Here is a 23,637-nt window from a genome sequence, read left to right as displayed (position 1 = left end):
CTGTACAAGAATAGCTAGTTGTCAACACTTGTCCCCACCCTCGTCCTTTAAAAAAGAATTATAATTATTACTGCATGTTGACACAGCATCCTGCCTTTGACACCATTCATAGTTGTAGCATTTCCAAACAGTTGTTGTGGAATGATATCCCAATGGATCTGCAATAGTTGATAAGTGACTGTGCCTTTGATTTAAAGTAGGCTGTTAGCATTTTATTATTATTAATAATTATTATTATTAGTAATAATTATGATAAAAATCACCTTTCATCCAAATATCTAATAGGACTTTACAAATATTAATACCCTGCACTTCATCTTTGTAGAATGAATTTTTGGGGGTCTTACTCGGTACACTGGAGTTCCTGGAATTCCAGGCCTATTAATGTCTGTCATGTCTTTTACTATCTTTGGCTGCCATGGAGACTATAACCTTTTCTGTCTTATGTAACCATCAGCAGTTTATTGATGCCTTTTTCATCGTAGGTAGATTATTGTCATATGGTCTATATAGGGCTACTCCTGGAGATCTCGCTGAGCTTTTCAGCTAATGCAAAAGGCACACTTACCACCCCTGAAGTAGGATAAGTTGTAATAAACACAATTCTTATGCTCTGCATTCAGAACTAGATTCCATTTTATATCTTGGGACAATTTAAGGTGATTATCATCATCTACAAGGACTTGAATGGCCTGGAAAATGGCTTTCTTTGAGATTTCCTTTACTCATCACAACAGTGATCTGAAGAAGAGCTCTGTATGGCTCCATAGCCTGTCTCTTTCACCAACAGAAAATGGTGCAATAAAAGTTAGTACCTCACTAACCTTGTCTCTCTAATATCCTGGGACCAACCCAGCTACAACTACACTGCACAAATCACAACAGTTGCATTCAACTGAAAAGCTCTTGCTGTCTGTCTCTAGTGCCATTTCAGTGGTGAATGGCTGTAGACTAGCCTAAGTAAAGAACCCTCAGCTATGGAATTTGCTGTGGGCAGCACAGTGATGTATTTAGGAGTTCAACATTAGCATTCTCAGATTATTCTTTAATATTTACTTAAAATTAGCTGCTCCACAAACAGTCCTGGCAAGTAAAATCAGTTGCTACAATATTTTTAGGCAGCAAAAGGGGCCAAATCATCCATCTATAGAGTTCCGTTTTTCTTATCCAAACAACTTAATATACTGTCTACGGCAATCATTTAGAAGTCTAATATTCATACATATGACCATCAAGAAACTCTAATACAGTATATCATCAGTAAGCTATAGTGATAAGACACAGTGTGGTTTGATTTGTGATAATACAATTTTTCATTTTAGTCAAAGTAATTCACTTATATAACATCAGGCCTGATCCAAAGCTCAATAAATAAAGAATCATTGATATCAGTGGATTTTGACAGGCCATTGAGGGGCACAATATACATGCCTGCCAAAAACTCCACAAGACTGGTATTATTAGTTCCCTTTTATACCTAAATATCCTAATACACAATGAGGTTAAGTGATCTGCTCAAGGTTGGAAGCCTGGAAAAGAAACATAATATTGACTTCCAGTGACCTGCTCAGACTATTAGACCATGCTACCATTAGACTACTGTTTGAACACAATTCCAGTAAAACAGCCTTAACTACTGCCCTGTCAGACTCCTTCCTCCTGAAGTATATGAAAATTTTATATACAAAATAAATGGTGAGGAAAAAGATATCTTGTAGGTAAGAATCTCAAGAGTAAGACATCCAGCTGTATGATCAGATGGAAAATTAAAATATTTTAAAGGATTTGTTCTAGGGTTTAAAACAAACAACCCACATCAATCAGGTAGATTTTCCTTGTGTCTGCTTATGTTAGAAAAAGATCACTTGAGTTAATGGAAGAAATGTCAAAGATTACAATAATCTATTTTTCATCTTTTACATGTTTGTCTTGATCTCATTGTTCTGTCTTAATTATGTGTGTGAGAGACACACTTGCTTTTTTGGAATGAGTTTATCCTCCATCACTTCTCACGCTATTTTGAAAACATAATATACTAAACCTGTGTCAGTTTCCCCCCCCCCCCAACAGCTCCTCTCTCTTTGCTTCGCATTTTATTCTCTTTCTCCTCTCCGATTCATGGCCTTTTATTGTATTCTTTCCCCAAGATTTAAACCTTTTATTTCATATCAAACTTGGAACATTTGAGGGCTATTAATAAACATGAAGTTCTATAGTTCCATTAAGATCATATATACGTTATTTTTTTCTCTCTCTTGAGAAACCTGATGCCTTCTTGTTGTACAATATTTTGTTTATTGATCTTTAGTTTTAAAGGAGGAGGAAAGTGAATTATTTGCATTCTGATTCTGGAACCTATTTAGGTGGTGAGAGTTATGATTTCTAGCAATACCAAGTTATTCTCTCTCAAGAAGAACAGGGACACATCAGTGACACTAAATTGCTAACATATTCCTCCCACTCCATTTCTGATGGGGTTTTGGGCACGGCTGAAGACTTAATAGAGCCAGTATATTTTTTCTCCCAAAGTGTTCTCTGATCCTCCCCATCCAGTTGTTAACTTAAATAGTAACTTGATTAACAATATCTTTTATATATTTTTCATCTCTAATTTGCAAATCTGTCATACCGCCTAGTGAAAGCTAAACAAAGGCATCTGCTAGTATGACTCAGCACTGGGCATTCATACAGTGTTCAAGCACCCAGTAACATGATGACTCAAGAGAGCAACCCAGAATCCTTATGCAGAGTCCAAGAATACATAAAAAGTTGGTATTATTAGCATTAGAAGAAGTATAGCAGTACTGCCCAGTGAGGATCAGGATCCTGTTGTGCTAAGCACAGAACAGGGACATAGGAAAACATAGCCCCTGAAGAGTTTACAATCTAATGAATTACAATCACTGTGTTACATACACTTAGCCTTGACAAGCAGCATTCCCCGATGTTCCCAAGGGCTTTGCAAATATTAAAACATTGAATCTCACAATACTCATAATTTATTTATTTATTTTACAGTAGCACCTAGGGTATGTCTGCAGTGCAGCTGGGAGTGAGCCTTCCAGCTTGGGTAGACAGACTCACTCTAGCTGGGCTTGAGTTAGCACATCAAAAAGAGCAGGATGGATTTTGCAGCTCGGACTGGAGCTCAGGCTCTCAAGCCTAGGGAGCCAGGGTGAATTTGAGAGCCTGAGTCCCAGTGCAAACCGCAATGGCTATATTGCTATTTTCAGTGCACTGGCTTGAGCCCAGCTAGCATGAGTCTGTCTATCCTGGCTGGGAGGCCAGGATAGACAAGATTTAGGCCCCATTGTGTTAGTTGCTGTAAAAATCACATTGTAAGAGACAGTCTTTGCTCTGAAGGGCTTATAGTTTAAATAGACATGACAGACAAAAGGTCACACAACAAGTTAGTGGCACATCCAGGTACAGATCCCAGGACACCCAACTCCCACTCCAGTCCCCATTCACTGCATCATGCTGCCTCTCGCTCAGTATTACTGATCCAAATTTATCCCTGATATAACTCTATTGACTTCAATGGAGTTACACTAGGATTCCATTTAACCTATTATTCCTATTTCATAAATGGTTCAACTGAGGCACAGATGCAAACATTTTCAGCAGTGAGAACTACTTTGAAGTATTCAGTGTGTGGGTGCCAACCCTGAAACATAGAATAAGGTCTGATTTTCAGAGATGTTGAGCTGAGGTAGCTCCCACTGAGTTTAGCTGGGATAGTGGGTGCTCAGCCTCTCTGATCATCCAACCCTTCATGACACAGGTTTGGAACCTTACAACTGTAATTCCAAGCTAGTGGATTCTTTAAAAAAAAGTGTGACTAAATTATTTGCCCACGATATCTGTGTCAGAGACAAAAATAAGATCTAAATCTTCCAGGACTAACTCCTGTGACTTCCCTTGGCTTCAAATTAATTTCGCTGAGCCAACACCTCCTTAAATTGAGAAGCACAAACGCCCTTGGTTACAAAATCCCCCAAAATAAATTACTATAGAAAGAGGGATTGAACATCAAGCCCTTCCATCCGGCAATAAAAGTCTAACGATCTACCTAGGAAAGGTATTAACACTACATCTGGTTTAAACTTTAGATATATTAATGAAATATTTCTCTTAGAGTATTGAGAGAGGCCTTTCTATGACTGGTAGATGAAATCAGACAAGCATAACAAGACAAGTTACATTAGAAAAGGCAGATTTAATCCCAAAGCATCTAAAAGATTAAAGGTCAAAACAGAAAAATGTAGTAGCCATTTAGATTGCAATTATTAAGGACCCTGTGATATGGACAAGATTCCATGGTCTGTTGAACTTTGTTTGTTATACTGAATTGAAGTTTCAATCCCCAAGAAATAGGATTCCTGAGTTACTAACACTCCACACCCACCAGACCCAACTTGTTCTGAGCACTTGGGAGATTGTCTCTCCAGTATCAAAACAGCTAAATCCTCTTCTGTGAAGAAAGAATCAGGAAGTGCAATAACTGAAATATACTGTACAATAATATCCAAAAATCAATCAAGAATTCAGAGAGAGAACGGCATAAGCCAGGAGAAACAAAGGAAGACATAAGTGAATATATAAACTATCTGCACTGGTAGCCTGATTCCTCTCTGGTTCAGAATTAAATCTAAATATGTATTACTTCTTTTGGATTATATGTACCTGTACCTACACAGAATCCAAAAGGCAGCCAAGACCTGAGCTTGAGTTAACCCATTCCCAACTCATGAATACACCTTCAACAGGCAGAACTCAGACATGCATTCTTAAACAAATGATAACGTATTGTGGAAGAAAGCAAATGTAAGAGGTGGGCAAAATAAATAAATATTTGTTGTTCTGGGATGAAAGGCAAGATAGAAAGTGGATTCCAGTTGGGTTAAATTCTGTTTTTAGTTACCCCATTCAATTTAGTGGGATTACATGTGTCACTGAAGACTAGAATTTGGTCTGTAATGGAAAAAATATCCATAAAGATTCCTTTGGAAGACAAATCTTTTTCATGGAACAAAGATATATTCTTTTTTTTATCTTTAGTTTTGCAGCAGATAAGATAACAAGTCTTTCAGTCTTTCTCTGGACAGTATTCAGGAAGGTTTAAGCATCAGCTGCCTATGCTGATTTTCAGGGCAGTTTTAGCAATAAGCACCATTCCTGAATGCTACGCAAGGTTTCAAATGTATTGCAAGAAAACCATTTAAGTAGATTGTGTTTCTTTACTGCTTGAGGTATACTGATAGCATCATCTGGTCCTCTTATGTTAAAATAAAGTGTATTACAAAGCAGTGTACAATGTTTGTGGTATAGGCTTGAAGTTGCTTGTGCTAATACCGTTAGGGCCTGATTCACCATGGACTTGAAGCCTGTGCAATCCTTTACATTTGTGGAAAGGGACAGTAAAGTGGATGTAAAGAGCTAACACCACTGTGAGTGGACAATTCTGATACGGTAGAATGATGCATTAAGAGTACCACCCTTGAATACCCAATAGCCTAGGGGTTAGCGCATTCACTCACCTTGTCTCTCTCTACTATCCTGGGAGCAATGCGGCTACAACACTACTATCTGGTCTGAATGCTATCTGAATATAACTTTTCCCTCCATTTCTTTGCAGATGGAGAAACACTGATCTCATATTTAAGATGCATGCCTAACTTCATCAGCTTCTGTTCCATGGTCCTTGAAATAGGTCCCATTTCTTGCCATATGAACATACAAAGCCAATGAGCATGTAACTAGATTTCCACTCACATCTTCTTTTCCTAGTTAAGGAAAGAAACATTAGCCCAAATCTAATACATCTTTCTCAGTTTTGGGGATAAGCTTGTAATGTATTCATTGTCTATCTTCTATTATCAATAGAATATCATAATTGTTTATGAAAAAGAAATATGGGCTTGCTGAGCTCTCCTTCTGCTCTTGAGCTTGGAGAAGAAACTTTAAAACAGGAATCCAGCCAAAGTGAGACCATCCAAATCGAGACACGTCTTTTCAAAACAGTAGGGATGTTTAAAAAAAACTGCATTTTAGGCCATTGAATTATATTGATTTCTGAGGTAATCTAATGAAAGTTCTTTAAAAATCAGATGTACCAGAAATCATTAGACATTTTGTATTGTTCAGTTAAAATGGCATGTACAGCCGTAGAGCAATTACATGGCTACATTCTATATTTTCACATTTTAACTCTCCTTAGAAAGCATTTTTTGTGGAACAAGCATACACATGTTGCTCCAGTCCCTGAGAATTATTCAAACGCTATTCCCAGTCCAGAGAGATTTGTGGGAGTGCAGGTGGAAAATGAAATTTTCTCACAGGTGCCTGTGGGTAACAAATGTTCCTATTACGTTAATGTAAGCTAATATAAAAGTGCACTGAAGGTTGTAGCTCTTCACTATCTAGAATCAAGGCTTCAAAAAGGATTATGAGTTGTAAACACCAGACAAGGCTAACTTAATATGTGGAAAAAAATATTTGCGGTAAGTCACAATGGGGTTATTTCTCCTTCTTGCATTGCCAGTTTAAAAATAAAATAAGGTATATACAAGATGACTAATATTAACACTGGCCTGTTTGTCTCTTATTATGGCAAATATAAAGCTGGCATTACAAAAATACATCCCCATATCCTATGCTATTCACGTTCTTATATCATACCCATTATTGTGGTATCTGAGTATCTTCCACTGTGGTAATAAGCAACATGACCAGCGTCTGCCACTTGTGGCTCATTCTCTCCCGCTTCTGGTCTCTAAAGGGAAATTTGAGTGTGAACCTATTTTTTAATTTATGTATGATATGTTCTGTTTTTATGTGTATGTTTTAAACTGTGTGCATGATTTGGTCATTTTTGTGTAAGTTTTAAATGTGGGCATAGTATGATATATCTGTTTTTCAAAAAAGTGAGGTAGAAGTTTGCTTTGCATTTGGAACAGAAAGTGGTGAGCTTTCTGTTATTGAATGGGAAAATAAAGAGAATACTACAATTTAACCTTTTATAACCCTATTTCTCCAACGTAAATCATTGCAACCTCAAAATTATAGCCAGACATACCATCCCTTTTGGGGGGAGGGGGCAGAATATTTTACAAGAAATTGAAAATATTTAGTTTTTAATTGAAAAAAGCCAAGCACACCAGAAAAGGTAACATTTTCGGTTTGGAGAACATAATCGTTAGCAGGTACAGAAAGCAAGGGGCTAGATCTCCATGCCCAATGCTGACAATATATCCCAAAGAATATGCCATAGATGTGGTCACTAATTTACTTTTAACTTTTCTTCCAGACAACTTCAAAGATTCTTACTTTTCAAAGTTAAGATAAGGTTTGATAAAAGATTGCGCGAACAATAGAAAAATTACAACTTTAAATTCATACTTCAGCTACACTGAAGGAAAAATAGCAGTTGAAAATTAAGGAGCTGATGGTTATCATACTTTTTGTTCTGTGAGCTGCTTTGAGAGACTCTCTGATATGCATCTCCTTTCCTCTCTTAGCCCCTATTTGTTCTGAAACATTTCATTCCACTGTCAGTCCAAAGACCATAGGCTATTCAAGACACTACTCAAGCACAAGTATAAGTCCTCTGCTAAAATGGACTTAATTGTTTGCAAAACATTGGAATAGACTAGCAATGGTAGGCTGGTACATGGAAATTTGAGAACCGCTGCAATAGACCAACTGATGCCTAGAACAGGTATGGTAGACTGGTACACTTTATTCTATTTGTCTTTTTCATTTATTCATTCTCCTTTTTCTCCATCTTTTCTTGCCTTCTTCTGGGATGTATTGAAGTAAAAGGAGGCCCTAAATAAGGAACTAAAATAGTAATTTAGACTAAACCTACTGAACCATATATAATGTACACTCTTCATTTGCAAAACAACTAGGGTGAAATCCTGGCTTAATTTAAGTGAATGGGGGTTTTGCCACTGAATATAGGGGAGCCAGGATTTCATGCCTAATGTGTTTAAAATCAACCAATATTTTAGACTGTAGATTCTATATATTTTCTGAAGGTCTCTAAGAACTTTTTCTAATGGGAGTCTTTAAAATGACATTTTGTATTACAGAAATAATTAATATGTTTTTCAATTAAAAGAAAATGCATCTACTTTACAGTAGAAGGAAAAGCTACTAAACATTAACAATGTTTATTAATTACTACAGATTCTGTATGAACAGTGAATCTCCTAAGGGACAAGTTTGCTCAAAACACCAACACAGGTGGTCAGAAAATGGATCAACCTGGATTCAGGATGCATGTGTTGTCATGACAAGTGGGTCCATGAAGTGTTTGGGGGAGCACTGGTCATACTTCCAGCCCACCCATAAGCCCCTTCCATATGCTAATGACATAGGATATTCCCCTGCATTGCCTCTCTCCAATTCTCAGTCCCCTGACTGGCACCATGAAAATTGCATTTTGGCCATTCAGCTGTACAGAGGGATGGGAGGCAGATTTTCACCCTAAATGAATATCTGACATAATATCATTTACATAATAAAATGACATGATTCATACAGTGAAATCAGAGAAGCATCATAGATGGTGGGATGTTCTAAATCATCTACTAAATCATTTCCAACCAACATCTTTTCCTTGCATCTTCTAAAGGACTTTGTCCAGTCAAACTTTTAAATTATAGGAAATATGGAGCTTTCTCTTCCCTTGACAGAATATTTCACACTATATATTAAATCTCACTATGAAGAAATGGTAAGATGTACTGATTCTAAATTTACAGATACTTAATTCCCTTCAGTTACCCCCACTGAAGCTCCTTACACAGTTTTTCCTACCTTTTTGATATTTACACCCTTCAAATACTTGTAGACAGTTACTTCCACCTTTTGACCTAGGGCCAGATACCTTCACTTAAGTTGACTGGTATATAATAAGTAAATTATAAGGGAAAGGAAGGACTGTCCAGTGGTTAGGGCATAAGCCTAGGACTTGGGAGACCTGGTTTCCATACCCTGATCTACCACAGACTTCCTGTGTGACCTTAACTTCTCTGTTCCTCATGTGCAAAATGGGGATAATAAGCATCCCCTACATCACAGGGGTGTTGGGTAATAAATACATTAAAGATTGTGAGATGCTCAGAGACTATGGTAATGGAGGCCATAAGTACCTTAGATAGTTCCATTGATTTCAATGGAGCAGCTTGAAAAATGAAGTACTATTGTACCTCAGTAAAAGGATAAATACCTCACCTTTAAAAAGGTGCTTATTGACTCAATTTTAAATAACACCTCCAAAAAAGGAAAAAATAAATACGTTGTACTAGTTGTATATGCAGAGCTATTTAGAAACAATGGATTATAAAGTACTTTACTGTTCTTTCTGGCTAGATTTTTCAAGCAATGTTGCATATTAGCCAATAGTAGATTTTCTTGCATTCTCTGTCACACGCAGCACTGAAAGTAAAATCTCATATCTTTGAGCAAAAGGGAAATAACATTTTTATTTTGGATGGGTGGTAAGAGGGTACTGTCTGTAAGCATAATGCCCACAAATTTGGTTTCATTACCATCACAACAAAGTACAATACTTAAAAAGCAACACCACCACAAAACAAAAACCAACTGAAATAGGATATAGCTGTATGCTGTATCTTGCTAGCAAGGACATCAGTTCACACTGCTGTTTCAATTTATTTGTTTTTTCTAAATGCACTTTTTCATTTTTGGGATTCATTTTCAACATGTCACCAAAACTTCATCTCTCCAGTACACTGCTGTATGTTCCAATTCTGAATTAAAGCTATAATTTCTTTCAATGTACGAACTGTGGGAGAGCTCCGTTTTTTTTCTCTATCCCTCTATGAAATGTCATTTGGCTACCTCGAGGGTCAGTTAAAATAAGCAATTGAAAAAAAAACTGTGTGCCAAACCTACACAGCTAAATATCTATCACGATTGTTCCATGTGCAGACAATACTGCATGCCAGTTGTTTGATTTAAGAAGAGTTGGAACGGAATTTATTAGTAAGAGACAGGAAATCCATAGTAGTGATAGAAGGCCTTATTTTTTAATGTTCTCCTTTCATCTCATCTCTGGATCTACCAAACTGTGCTTCTCTATATCCTCAGGTAAGGGTGCTGAATGCTGATAAATGATACAGAACATTGAAACAGCAACCTTGATGTAAATCTTAGCTAGTTCACTATACCTGACCCACACTTCTTTTGGATACTATATGAATCAAGAAATAAAATGATCTATACCTGATAGTAACTCTGTTGCAGATACAGTATGTGAAACAATCAGGCATTACAGCGTCCACCATTTTTAATCACAACCTATCTCTCTCTTAATCAGGTATATGTTAAATACTCACTACAGTAAAATAGGAGGTTTATATATTCAAAATGCTCTAATTTAATTCTGATGCCAGCATTTATAGGATTACACATACACCACCATTAAGTGTTTCAAGGTTATGTACTCAAAAATAAGGGTAGAATACTATATGATAAAAAGAGTGTTTGCACCTGTACGATCTCATATCATGTCTTAATAGAATAAATCTGAGCAAACATGGAAAATTTCACAATTCCAGAAAGTAAAACAAAGCTGAAAACCTGTGCCTTTTTTGTAAATATACTAACAATTTGACCACTATTCCTTTCTTGGTTTAATCTCACAGAACAAACTAAAGTGCATTCAATGTTGTTCAAATATTGAGACTTCTTTAAAATCCACTCTAAAAACACTGGTCTACAATTTTTGAGAAGTCGTCTGCTTCAGAGATAAAATGTGCTATTTATTATGTATTTTGATGTGCTGAATTCAAATATGACAATTAAAACAACTGATTGGCTACTGTTTCTAAGATATTTAAGTTTTTACATTTTATGTCTATGTATATTGTGTAGATAGTAGAGTTTTAATCATAAATTGTAAACCTAGGTCTTTTCATGTGTTTATGGTTGCTTTACATGATAATATTTCACCTGTCCTGTTTATGTAACACTTTAAAAATCAGCAAAAGGGTTATATAAATAAAATTTATTATGAAACAAAAGGCAAAAAACTATTATGTACATAGTTTAGTCCTATTCAGTGTCTACTCGGCGCTTCTTGGCTTGTCTCTTGTATTCATTAAATGGAGCATCTCTTGTCACTGTCCAGGAATAGTCTGCAAGCATTGATGGGCTCCATTTGCCCTGATAGCGTTTCTCCATTGTTGCAATGTCCTGGTGAAATCGCTCGCTGTGCTCGTCGCTCACTGCTCTGCAGTTCGGTGGAAAAAAATCTAGATGAGAGTGCGAAAAATGTATCTTTAGTGACATGTTGCAACCAAGGCTTTTGTATGCCTTGAGGAGGTTTTCCACCAACAACCTGTAGTTGTCTGCCTTGTTGTTTCCGAGAAAATTTATTGCCACTAACTGGAAGGCTTTCCATGCCGTCTTTTCCTTGCCACGCAGTGCATGGTCAAATGCATCATCTCGAAGAAGTTCCCGAATCTGAGGACCAACAAAGACACCTTCCTTTATCTTAGCTTCACTTAATCTTGGAAATTTTCCACGGAGGTACTTGAAAGCTGCTTGTGTTTTGTCAATGTCCTTGACAAAGTTCTTCATCAGACCTAGCTTGATGTGTAAGGGTGGTAACAAAATCTTCCTTGATTCAACAAGTGGTGGATGCTGAACACTTTTCCTCCCAGCCTCCAATGACTGTCGGAGTGGCCAATCTTTCTTGATGTAGTGGGAATCTCTTGCACAACTATCCCATTCACAGAGAAAACAGCAGTACTTTGTGTATCCAGTCTGCAGACCAAGCAAGAGAGCAACAACCTTCAAATCGCCACAAAGCTGCCACTGATGTTGGTCATAGTTTATGCACCTCAAAAGCTGTTTCATGTTGTCATAGGTTTCCTTCATATGGACTGCATGACCAACTGGAATTGATGAAAAAACATTGCCATTATGCAGTAAAACAGCTTTAAGACTCGTCTTCGATGAATCAATGAACAGTCTCCACTCATCTGGATCGTGAACGATGTTGAGGGCTGCCATCACACCATCGATGTTGTTGCAGGCTACAAGATCACCTTCCATGAAGAAGAATGGGACAAGATCCTTTTGACGGTCCCGGAACATGGAAACCCTAACATCACCTGCCAGGAGATTCCACTGCTGTAGTCTGGAGCCCAACAGCTCTGCCTTACTCTTGTGTAGTTCCAAATCCCTGACAAGGTCATTCAGTTCACCTTGTGTTATGAGGTGTGGTTCAGAGGAGGAGGATGGGAGAAAATGTGGGTCCTGTGACATTGATGGTTCAGGACCAGAAGTTTCATCCTCTTCCTCTTCCTCGTCTGACTCAAGTGAGAATGATTCTGGTGCATCAGGAACCGGCAGTCCTTCTCCGTGGGGTACTGGGCGTATAGCTGATGGAATGTTTGGATAATGCACAGTCCACTTTTTCTTCTTTGACACACCTTTCCCAACTGGAGGCACCATGCAGAAGTAACAATTGCTGGTATGATCTGTTGGCTCTCTCCAAATCATTGGCACTGCAAAAGGCATAGATTTCCTTTTCCTGTTCAACCACTGGCGAAGATTTGTTGCACAAATGTTGCAGCATATGTGTGGGGCCCACCTCTTGTCCTGATCTCCAATTTTGCAGCCAAAATAAAGGTGATAGGCTTTCTTAACCATAGTGGTTATACTGCGCTTTTGTGATGCAAAAGTCACTTCACCACAAACATAGTAGAAGTTATCTGCACTGTTCACACAAGTACGAGGCATCTCTGCTCACTTTGGCTAAACAGAAATGTGTCCCTTTGCAAAATCAAACACTAACAAATAAGAGAGCACGGCACTGTATGATTTCTAGAGCTGATATAGGGTAATTTGTTCAGCAGAGTGATGTAAGCTTCGTTATGATTGCATCATCCATGACTTCTAGGAATAACATGATGCAATTCATATCATGTATGACGCAATACCAGCTTCAGATTGCATCATTCATTGTTTTGCCTAAAAAGCAAGTACTGTCCAAACCCAGTCATAGATTTATTCATAGATCCAGTCAAAGATGTATTTTAGTCATTTCTGGTTTAAATTGAGATCCCTTCCCTTTATAACTCACTTATCCTCCGCCATTCCCAAGTCAAGGGTCGTATATACTGACCCAATAGCATATCTTGAAAACTAGAGCCAATCAACAATTTTAAGCATCATTTTCGTTCTCAGTGACCCAGAATTAGTAAAGTTTGACTACATTTATTTCAGAAGCATTTTGGCTGTAGAGCAGTGAAATACTTTGCTGACAATCAAATATCCCTCTTACCTCATTCTGGAGATCTCTGATCATTTTGCTCTTCCTTTCCATTTCAGTCTTCAGAAAATTAATCTGCCAGTTTAAAAAAATGCTGAATGTTAAATTTTGAAGCATACTACAAATGCCACACAATCATTCTTTTCCACGCTCTTGCTTTTCTTTTCCTCTTCACAACTTTTGATAGGCTATTCAAAAATTAAGCCACTAGTCATATCTATCCCTACCGATAAGACACCTTACTTAACTAAAAGAGGTGCCCTGCCTCGGTAGACTACAGTTTCATATCTATTAAATAGTCTGTAATAAAGTGACAATACAGGTAGCTAGGGGATTCGCTAAACAAGATAGGTTAATAAAGCAACTCATTCTGCATGAAAATCCTTAGAGTCCTAGTTTTGTTTTTGGATGGATCTGATACATCCAGATTTTTTCAAAGAATTGAAGATTTTTAGAACAATAAAATTTGCTGTTTTTATAATCACAGAATCTAAGCAGTTTTCAGTCTCCTATATGTTAACATAACAGCTGTCAGATTCTAACACCCTTACTTATACTAAATAGCATTATTACTACATGAGTGGCTCCATCAAGCTTTTGGAGCCAATGAGTGCACTCATGGAGTAAAGGTGTCAGAATCTGGTTCCTAGCCTATGCTAAATTCAAGGAATTCTTACATGTAGAAGTTTGACTCAATTTCTGCAGTTCATGTAGTTCAAGAAGGATCATTGGCTTACACAAGTCAAATTGTATTTTTCTTTATAGGAGTCAGACTGCATTCACTTCATTGCTAGGTAACTCAGCATTCACTTCATTGCTAGGCACATTTTAGAGGACAGTGAGGGATAAAGGTGTATGTAGTTAAAATAAACATGACAATGTGAAAATATCCATTTCATATTAGGATGCCATGGCAATCCTAAATGAATTAGCAATACAGAGATTAAAAAAGTAGACCAGCTCTCTCTGCAACAAACAAACAAACAACAAAAAGCATGCACACAAAGAAAAACAGCTGAGGAAACTTTGTAGTTCACATAAGAGCACTTGTGAAAGTATTCCTATAAATTCACTTTGGGAAAACCTGCTGTTTTAAGAAGGAGGACGACATTAGGCTACAGATCCTTTCACCCCTGGAATACGGGCCTCAGTGGCTTTACCCTAAGACAAGCTCTTCTTTAGATTGTGTGACATTGAGTAGATTGTTTTAGTCCACTTCGTGGGGAGAGAGGTCAGTAATTAAAAAACACCATCACACTTGGCACCACTGATAACCATACCAGCAATGAAGCCAGTGAACAATCTATCAGTGGGGGGAGAGGTCCCTTCAGGTCAGGGATGATTGGCAGGGCTATATGGAACTTTTGCTGTCCAAGTCCTGTGGATAAAGACCTAGATTGCGGAAAATGCTGATTATTCTCAACTCCCATTGATTTTAGTGGGAGTTGAAGACTTTCAGCAACCTCACAGATGATCAAGATGCTCAAATAGAGAATTTTAGTCTGCAAGACATTTGGCCTAAAACATCTGGGCTTTACTAAACCACTTAAAAATAGTCACTGTGAAACCACAGGTCCAAGAACCATGGAGGAATCACAAATAGAGTATAGGATAAATGTGGCTCTTTAGATGCACTGCTCTATCTGTTCAAAGGATATAGTTAAGACAGGCAAAAAAATTGACCTTCATTGACATGAGTCCTATTTCTCAGTCATTACTCTCAAGAGAGATTCCTTGTCATTTTTCCTCCAAAGTTGCTCATTTCTGGTGCTGAAATAACTAAAATAAGAGGAGATTGGTACAGGATTGGTAATAGGATGGTACAGAAAATGTTCTCAATGTGCTACTGCTATTATAGGACATGGACACTAGCCTGGCTATTCTGCTAGGGTGAAATTTAGTGTATTTTAAAGGGTCCCCACAAAGCCGTATGTGCCACGTAAGCTTTTTGCACAGTAGACATAAATCACACTGATATGGGCACCTAAGAATATGTATACTAAATCAATTAACCTAAATAAATACATTTTAGTTTTCCACAGAAAACCATTTCTTTTCAAGTTAAACTATATCTGAATTAAGGAAAAATGCATGTATTGTTTACATTCCTTGGAATTCTAAGGCTGTGCCACTTAATCTTTAGCAGCTGACGAGCCAATTAGTCATAAAACAGAGCTGCAGTAAGCCACATAAAAGACTTAGATTTATATTACTTGGCTACTAGAGCTAATATAGAGATAACCCCATCTGTCCATTTGAGTGTGTCTGTGTATGCCTCTATATTTTGGTGCCCTAAGGCAATTGTCTCAGTGTCAGGATGTTGCATGATGCTTTTACTCAAATCCAAGGAAAGAACATCATGCAAGGCTATAAAGGACTGCATGCGGTTTGAGAACCTTGAGTTGAAAAACGCTGCTTGGGGGCATATAATAATAGTGCATGAATCATTACTTAGGTGGGTTTAGAAACTCTGCTTTCTGCCTCCTCCACCCTAATACACCTATTATTATCATATGCATGAATGGCCATTCAAGTTCTGGTATATCTTTTTGTTTAAGTTAAAGGCTGAGAAGCCACTCAGGAGTTTTCTGCATCCCATTATTCAGTCTTTTCACCCAGTTTGGCATCCATGGTTATCAAATGCTGTTTGTCTTTAACTGATATCTAGCTGCAATTAAAAATAAATATTGAAAATATATTACAGCTCGAAGCCAGTGAACTTTTCAATGTTAAACAAGGACTGTGCTTCTGTGACTCCAGGAGACAAGTGTTTCAGAGCTTATTACATTTGTTAAAGACAACAGCTTTCATCCACTGGCCTTTACTCTCAGCAGTTTTTGACCTTGAAATTTCCAAATTAACCTCCCTCCTGAAATACAAAATGCTCTAACAGATGGCCATGATCTAATTCTAAGAATCAGACATTTATTTTATATGAATATTTACCATAGATGAAGGACAGAAGAACACCAACATGTAATTGTTATTGCACAGTCAAAGCTTGCAAGCTGGATGCTTAGTCACTACTTATGTCTCACTTAGGACAGGTTAGGCCATGAACAATTAACAATGCACTGAAGTACAGCATGTGCACTGATATAGTCCATTACTATGGCTACAACTGGCAGTCCTGCCATAGTCAACAGTATATCTGTTATGATCCTGCTCTGAGGGTTGTATTATGCTAATGGTTTAGTTTGGGTAGAGTTGAAAACAAAGCAGGCAGATTCTCAGTACAAGAATATATATTTGGAAAAGAAAAATCAAAGTTTTAAACTGGGAAATTTTATTCACTTGGGCCCAAATCCTGGTCCCAGTGAATTCAACATAAAAACTTTTGGCTTTGACAGGACCAGGATTTGGCCCCTGGAGTAAGCTACATTCTGTTGGTATTAAACCCCCCAGCCTGCCAAAAAGTTAGATCTGCCCTGTCTTTTGAAGAAAATAGAGAAAACTTGCTTCATTGGAGGCTGAATCCCATAAAGTGCTAAGCACACTTAACTGCCATTAATATTAATAGGAGCTGAGGATACTTGGTGGCTCTTGGAATTTTCTGCAGGATTCAGGATTGAATCCTTAAAGAAAAGATATTTCACTCAGATAAACTTTTCTATTTTTGTCATAATGGCTTTAAGAGGTTTTCGTTAAGGCTGTTTTCAACAAAAGATGGTCATTTATTATGGCTCTGCTCTGACTGAAATGCCTGTTATTTAAATGAAGTGAACAGTCTATATATTTCTAGCAAAAGGCAGGATAGATCTGAGGTTTTCATTGTTAGATTCTTATTCATGGTTAGAGATCTCTGGAGGAAATCTTGCATTCTTTATTACTACTATTTCTCATATTTTAGCATTACTAAATTACTTTTATTTATATTTACTACTAATAAAATTACTCTGCGGTTGTTAGCAACATTGCCAGGTACAAGCCTGGATAAAAGAGAAGGGTTCTGCAGCTGGGTTTGTGACCCACCCAGGTAAAAGCTTACTGCATCAGAAGCAGTTCAGTTAAACAAAACCCGAAGATGGTAGGTGCAGATGGAGCTCAAAACCCAAGTACGACAGATCTCAGTGAAAGTCAAAAGGAAGATCAGATCTCAGGACATCTAATCATGATGACTAAATCCATAACAAGAGTAGCAACGTGGAATGTACATATTCTGTATAGTATGGGAAAGCTGGCACAGGTTACATGAGAAATGAAAAAATACCTTCTGAACATACTTGTGTCATTGAGACGTTATGGGCAGGGAGTGGCAAGATGCTGTCTGATGATGGTACAATCTTATACTCAGGAGGAGGAACACATGAAAGAGGTGTAGTAATTATGCTGGATGACACCATAGTGAAGACCCTGCTGGCTTGGAAACCAGTGAAAAACAAAACAACAACAGGAAAGCTCCACACAAGTCATGCCAAGTGTAGAATAATCTAAGTACATGCACCAACAAATACAGCGGGCAACAGTGAAAAGTATACATTCTATGAGCAGTGGCAACAAGTATTGGATGATGTGCCTAACCATGACATCAGGCTGATGATAGGTGACTTCAATGCACAAATCAGCAACAACTCTACTGGCTGGCAAAGAGTCCTGGGCAAACAGCAAAAGGTATCCAAACTAATAATGGTGAATGGACCCTGAATCTCTGTGGCATAAGCATTCTAGAAATCGACTCTTCCAAGACAAGAGGATTCACAAGCTCACATGGAGATCACCAGATAATACATCTGTCAACCAGATAGACCGTGTGTGTATATCTATAAGATGGCATCTTCTTTAAGGGATGTCAAAGTCAGAAGAAGAGCAGATGTTGGTTACTATATTTTAGTGGTCACGTTACAACTTAAACTCAAAAAGATCACGAAGACAGATTAAAAGTGTTACAGAACGTGATGGGGAATCCACCCCACACAAGCCCTGCTGGGATTAAGGTGGTTAGCTGGGCCAATTAACTCTTCCCCCGAAGAGGAGCCAGGGAGCAGGGATTAATTAGATGTGGCTCAGCTGGATAGGAACAGGAAGGGCTTGTATAAAGCCCAGGAGCTGAGAGCAGGTGGGAGCTGCAGGGGAAGTAGTCTGCAGTTAGTCCTTGGGAGAAGGGAGGTGTGTTTGGAGCTATAGAGATAGGTATCATACAATTAGTCCCTGGGAGGAGGAAGTTTGGGCTGGAAAACCTGGGAGCTGGGGGAGAAGCCAGAAAGCTAGAAAGATAGGAAAGGCTCAGGGACCTTCACTGCTAAATAGAGGGTCCCTGAGTTTCAACACGGAGTAGAGGGTGTGCCTGGCTTCCCCTACCAGCCACTGGCACCATAGATGCAGTGAATAGGAAGACTGCCTAAGACTGCTGATGAGAAGAGACTTTGATACCCCAGAAGGGGGAAAACACACTGAGTGACCTGGCCGGAAGGCTGAGTCACAAGAAAAAGCAGAAGCTCTTGGAGCGAGAGAGGGGCTGTGGAGTGAGAGAGAGAGATGGAGTGCAACTAAAGGAAGGTGCATCAGCCTGTCAGAGCTAATCCCCATAACCGCCATGAGGCAGCACGGTCCAGCGCTGAGTAGAGCACCCCATCACACAGGAATAGAGAAGTTCAAGGAAAAAGAAATGCAGATCAGATTCCAGATGGAATTTAGCAACCATTCCAGTGTTTTACAATACCACAAGGAGTTAAGTCTCAAGGAGAATGGATCAAATTGGAAGAAGGCAGTAGTTGAGACAGCAGCTGAAGTAGCGGGCCTACAAAGAGGATGGAAGAAAGAGGCATGCGTTTAAATAGTTGAATAGGACTATTTATGTACCTAAAGTTGTGTGTGTGAATATCATTGGTAATAGGTCTTTGTTAGCCTATCCTTACTCACTACTTTAAAAAGCCAGTTAGATGCATCTTAATGTCAGTATTAAAACTAATAACTGAAAGATTTCAGTCATTTTTTAAATTTCTAGTATATGTAGTACCTATATTTTTCAGTTGACAAACAATTTAGTTCACAAAGTAATATACTTTATACTGTATAATATTAAAGGAAAGTGAAATATTTTATTGCACACACACACAGAACTATTTCAAATATTGTGGGTCTGAAAAAATGGGATACAAATCCAAGCACTGTTTTCTTTCCAATAACAATTTATAAATTATTCTATAATCTAAAAACTGAACTAAAGAGATAATCAATTGAAAGCTGTTTCAGATGCTTTAAACAAAGTTCTAGGATGAGGGAAATATAATGGATTTTTTTTTTTAAAAGCCATATTTCTTCCTTTTTCTTTTTTCCCTCCTCTCTCATTTTCCCCCCTCATTTTTCCCATTTCAGTTTAGATTTATTTGTTTTTAAATGTCATACACTGCATGCTTCATAAAAGGTAGTTCCCTGACAAACTACATCATAGCAGTTTTAGATTAAATCTCAGGAAATACTTTCTAACAGTAGGGGAATGGACAAACTGCCTAGGGAAGTCATGGAAGCTCCTTCACTAGAGGTTTTCAAAAAGAGGCTGGATAGACATCTGTCTTGAATGGTTTAGACCCAAAAGCTGCTGCATCTTGTCAGGGGGTTAAGACTAGATGACCCTTGCAATCTCTTCTAACCCTATGGTTCTATAATTCTAAGGTAGCATATACAGCTACATTTTATTGGACACACATATATATAAGACTACGTTTTAGTCACAGTTATTTTTAGTAAAATCATGGACAGGTCACAGGCAGTAAACAAAAATTCATGGCCCGTGACTTGTCCATGACTTTTGCTATATACCCCTAACTAAAACTTGAGCGGGGGGCTGCGGGTGCTCTGAGTGGGGCAGCAGGGGGCACTGCAGGTGCTGGGGGAGGTGGCCTGGGACCCCCACTGGTGTTGGCGGGGGGAGGATTGGCAGGGCTCGCAGGGGCTCCCTACCCAGCTCTATGTCCCTGTAGCTCCTAGGTGGTGGAGGGGCCAGGGGCTCATCCGCATGCTGCTCCCGGTCCCACCACAAGCACCGGCTGTGCAGCTCTCATTGGCCGGGAACCGCAGCCAATGGGAGCTGTGGGGGTGGGGCCTGTGGGCATGGGCAGAGCATGGCAGGGAGCCCCCGGCCCCTTCACCGCCTAGGAGCTGCAGGGCCATGCCAGGGGTAGCCCCCACACCTAGGTAAGCACCCCCCCCCCCCCGCACCCACCAACCCCCTGCCCTTAGTCCCAAACTCTCTCCCACACACCCAAACTGCTGCTACTGGCCCAGAGACTGCTCGGGCAGCTCCTGAGCCAGCATCAGCCGCTGCAGATGTCACGGAGGTCATGGAAAGTCACCAAATCTGTGACTTCCATGACTGACAGACTCGCAGCCTTACATATATACACACATATTGCTTATTTTGTGTACAACGAATGCTTATTCAGCAAAAGCCATTAAAACACAGCATTTGCTGAAACATTTAGATTTCTTTCGTTCGATCAAAACTATTTGGCGATTTCGTGTTGAGTTCATGAATAGTTTCAATTAACTCAAAATAGCATTTTTCGGTGAATAAACTACTAGTCCATAAAATTTTGCCCAGGCCTAGTTTATATAATATGGCCAGTGGGTGATAAAGGACTAATATAGTAAGTTCTGCAAAGCTCGGACACTTGAGTAATGTATTCAAGATGCTATGGTGCTGTTAATTTAGATCTGCCAATTTAGGTCAAGCCATCTATAATATTTCCACATTATTTTTAATATAATTTGATTTACTTAATTATTTTAGGTTCTTAAATACAACCATTTTGCAGTTACTTAATAGATCCCATCATTGCCCTCTGGCAGGTGTTCTCTATTTGTTCAAAATATGTAATGCTAATTTACCAATTGAGTAACACGCAATAAATAGGAGATTGATTATATTATTCCGAGTTGCCAAGAATAGAACAGGCATTCTAACCTTCCCTCCTCCAGCAATTTTCTGCAAATATTCCAGTTTGAGGCTTTATGGGCTTGATTCAACAATGATTCTTATCTCATTTACACCAGTGTAAATCAGGAGTAACTCCACTGACTTCAATATGCATGTTTGACCAGAATAAAGCCTTACAGTTAAGGAAAACAGAACTAAATGCAACCCCCACCATCCACACCAGACTTCCCTCTTCAAGTATTAAGAAAATGTCTTACAGATTTTTGTCCATATCATTCAACTGGCTTTCAGAAAGGTGTGGAACACTTCAGGAGACAGGATTAAGTGACAGTAATAATAATTATTTCCATTTTTATTGCATCTTTCAACTAATCATCTCAAAATACTTCAAATAGTAATTCATTTTACTGAAGGCTACACTAAGAGGTTAATTGTCTTGCACAGGGTCACATACCAAAAGCTCAACTTTGCTACCCTTGAAATCCTTGGGAGGTCAATCACTCGCAAAGCTGAGAATTCTGTGTCACAATCTCCTCCTCTAACCAGTTGACAACAACCTGGGACAAATTCTGCTCTCAGTTACACTGGTGATCTATCCCACTGTGTTCCAAAGGTGGTAGGGGGTGGTGCAGAATCACTGAATTGTAACTAAGAATTTTGGCCCTTGTATCTCACTCCAGGATTACACCCTACCCTGAATGCACCATGAAAGAGATCCCACAGAAGGTAAAAGCTAATGCAAAAGAGACAGAACTTTATATAAAAATAGGAAAAATGAGGAGTAAAATTAACTCCAAATTTTAGAGGTACCTCTTTGTTGACCTAATTTGAGATGCAAAAATTTATACCACTGTTGAACTGCTCTTAAACATATACAGTGTAACAAACAAGAAGTCAGGAGATTCTAATTTAAAGTTTGTTTTGTTTTGTGTTTTGACTCCAGCCACTAGGATGACCAGATAGCAAGTGTGAAAAATCGGGATGGGGTTGAGGGGATAATAGGAGCCTATGTAAGAAAAAGCCCCACATATCAGGATTGTTCCTATAAAATCGGGACATCTGGTCACCCTACCTATCACTAATACTCATCTTTATTACCGTACATTATTGACCTTTCACCGAGGTCAGTGGGGGCCCATCAATGTAGTTGAAAGCAGAATTTGGCTTACCATGTTTTCAACTGGTTGGAGAAGAGAATTGGGATAAACAAATCCTGTGCTCTGCTTTGCTATTGACTTTAGGACAGTACTCCCATTTAAAAACTATTGCTAGATTAGCTAGATAATTTGTTTTAATTTTCTTGACACACATTACCATGACTACCTTGGCAGGACTAATTTTGACCTGCTTATTTTTTATACTATAATCAAATATAATAAAATACAATCAAATTAAGCATATTCTTTTCATTTTCTGCCCAAATCAAAGCTTAAGTGTTGGGGATTTTGTTTGTTGTTTTGTTCTCTCTCTCTCTCTCCCCCCAAAAACAAAAACAAACAAAAAACCCCACACCCTCAAACAATAATAAATACCTAAATATGTGGCAAAGAGGATACAATGCTTTGTAAAGGAATGGATTCCCCTCCCAAGCTTTCAGAGAGCAGTGAAGAAAAAGTACTTTCTGATATTATAAATATTCCCTTGGAAGTTTTCTTTAAATTATGATTATAAAATGCACTTTATTTCTCCTTTACAGCAGAATGCTTCCATACATGTATTTGGACAAAACTATTTCTTTTTTCAAAAGCATAGTATGATCTGGATATAGGGTGCATTTCAGCAATGCAGTTAAACATGCACTTAACTTTAAGCACGAGTAGTGCCATTGACTTCCATAAAACTACCCTATCTTTTAAGTACCTTGCTGAATTGGGGCCACAGTATCTGATCTTGCTCCCACTGAAGCCAATGGAAATTTTCCTATTAATGTAAGTGGGAATATGATCATTCCTAAACTAGTTAATAAAATTCACATTTTGTTAAAGAAGCATTCACAATCTGGCTCAGTTACAAATAAGAGGAATATCAACCTTCATCTAAAAATCACATTTTGCCAAATGTTTGCAAAGCTTTGCAAAATTATTTAATTCCTGTTTTTATTTACCCTATTCTTATGTTCACCCCATTCTTGTCTTTTAAGGATAAAAATAATTAAATATGGCCAAATAAATAAAATAAATAAATCATCAACTAGTATTTCCAACCAGAGTGAAAACAGACGATAAGCAAGAAATCTGGCAAAACAGCTTTCAAATAGTATTAAAATGTTCAGTTACCTGATGACCAATTGAAGACAGATCATTTATAGAGATGCTTTGTTTATTTAAGCACTGACATTTATAGGGGACATTTCCTTATTTATGTCCTAGCAGCAAACCAGTTATACAAGAGAAATGAGAAACGGTTGTAATTTTCTATGCAGTAGTAAAATCTGACCATTTATGCT

At 38.2% G+C, this 23,637-nt stretch overlaps 1 protein-coding gene across 1 annotated transcript in view; it reads right to left on the bottom strand.

The window, feature by feature from the left end:
- LUZP2 (leucine zipper protein 2) overlaps positions 1 to 23,637 on the bottom strand; it is a 359,428-nt gene that overhangs the window by 162,130 nt on the left and 173,661 nt on the right. Inside the window, exon 5 of the mRNA XM_065404319.1 lies at positions 13,328 to 13,390. Coding sequence (XP_065260391.1) covers positions 13,328 to 13,390 — 63 coding nt within the window. The remainder of the gene's footprint in view (positions 1 to 13,327; positions 13,391 to 23,637) is intronic.

The sequence above is a fragment of the Emys orbicularis genome, chromosome 4 (genome assembly GCF_028017835.1).
Source record: "Emys orbicularis isolate rEmyOrb1 chromosome 4, rEmyOrb1.hap1, whole genome shotgun sequence".
In the NCBI taxonomy this organism is placed as follows: Eukaryota; Metazoa; Chordata; order Testudines; family Emydidae; genus Emys; species Emys orbicularis.
This window is presented reverse-complemented; position numbering and strand designations above follow the sequence as displayed.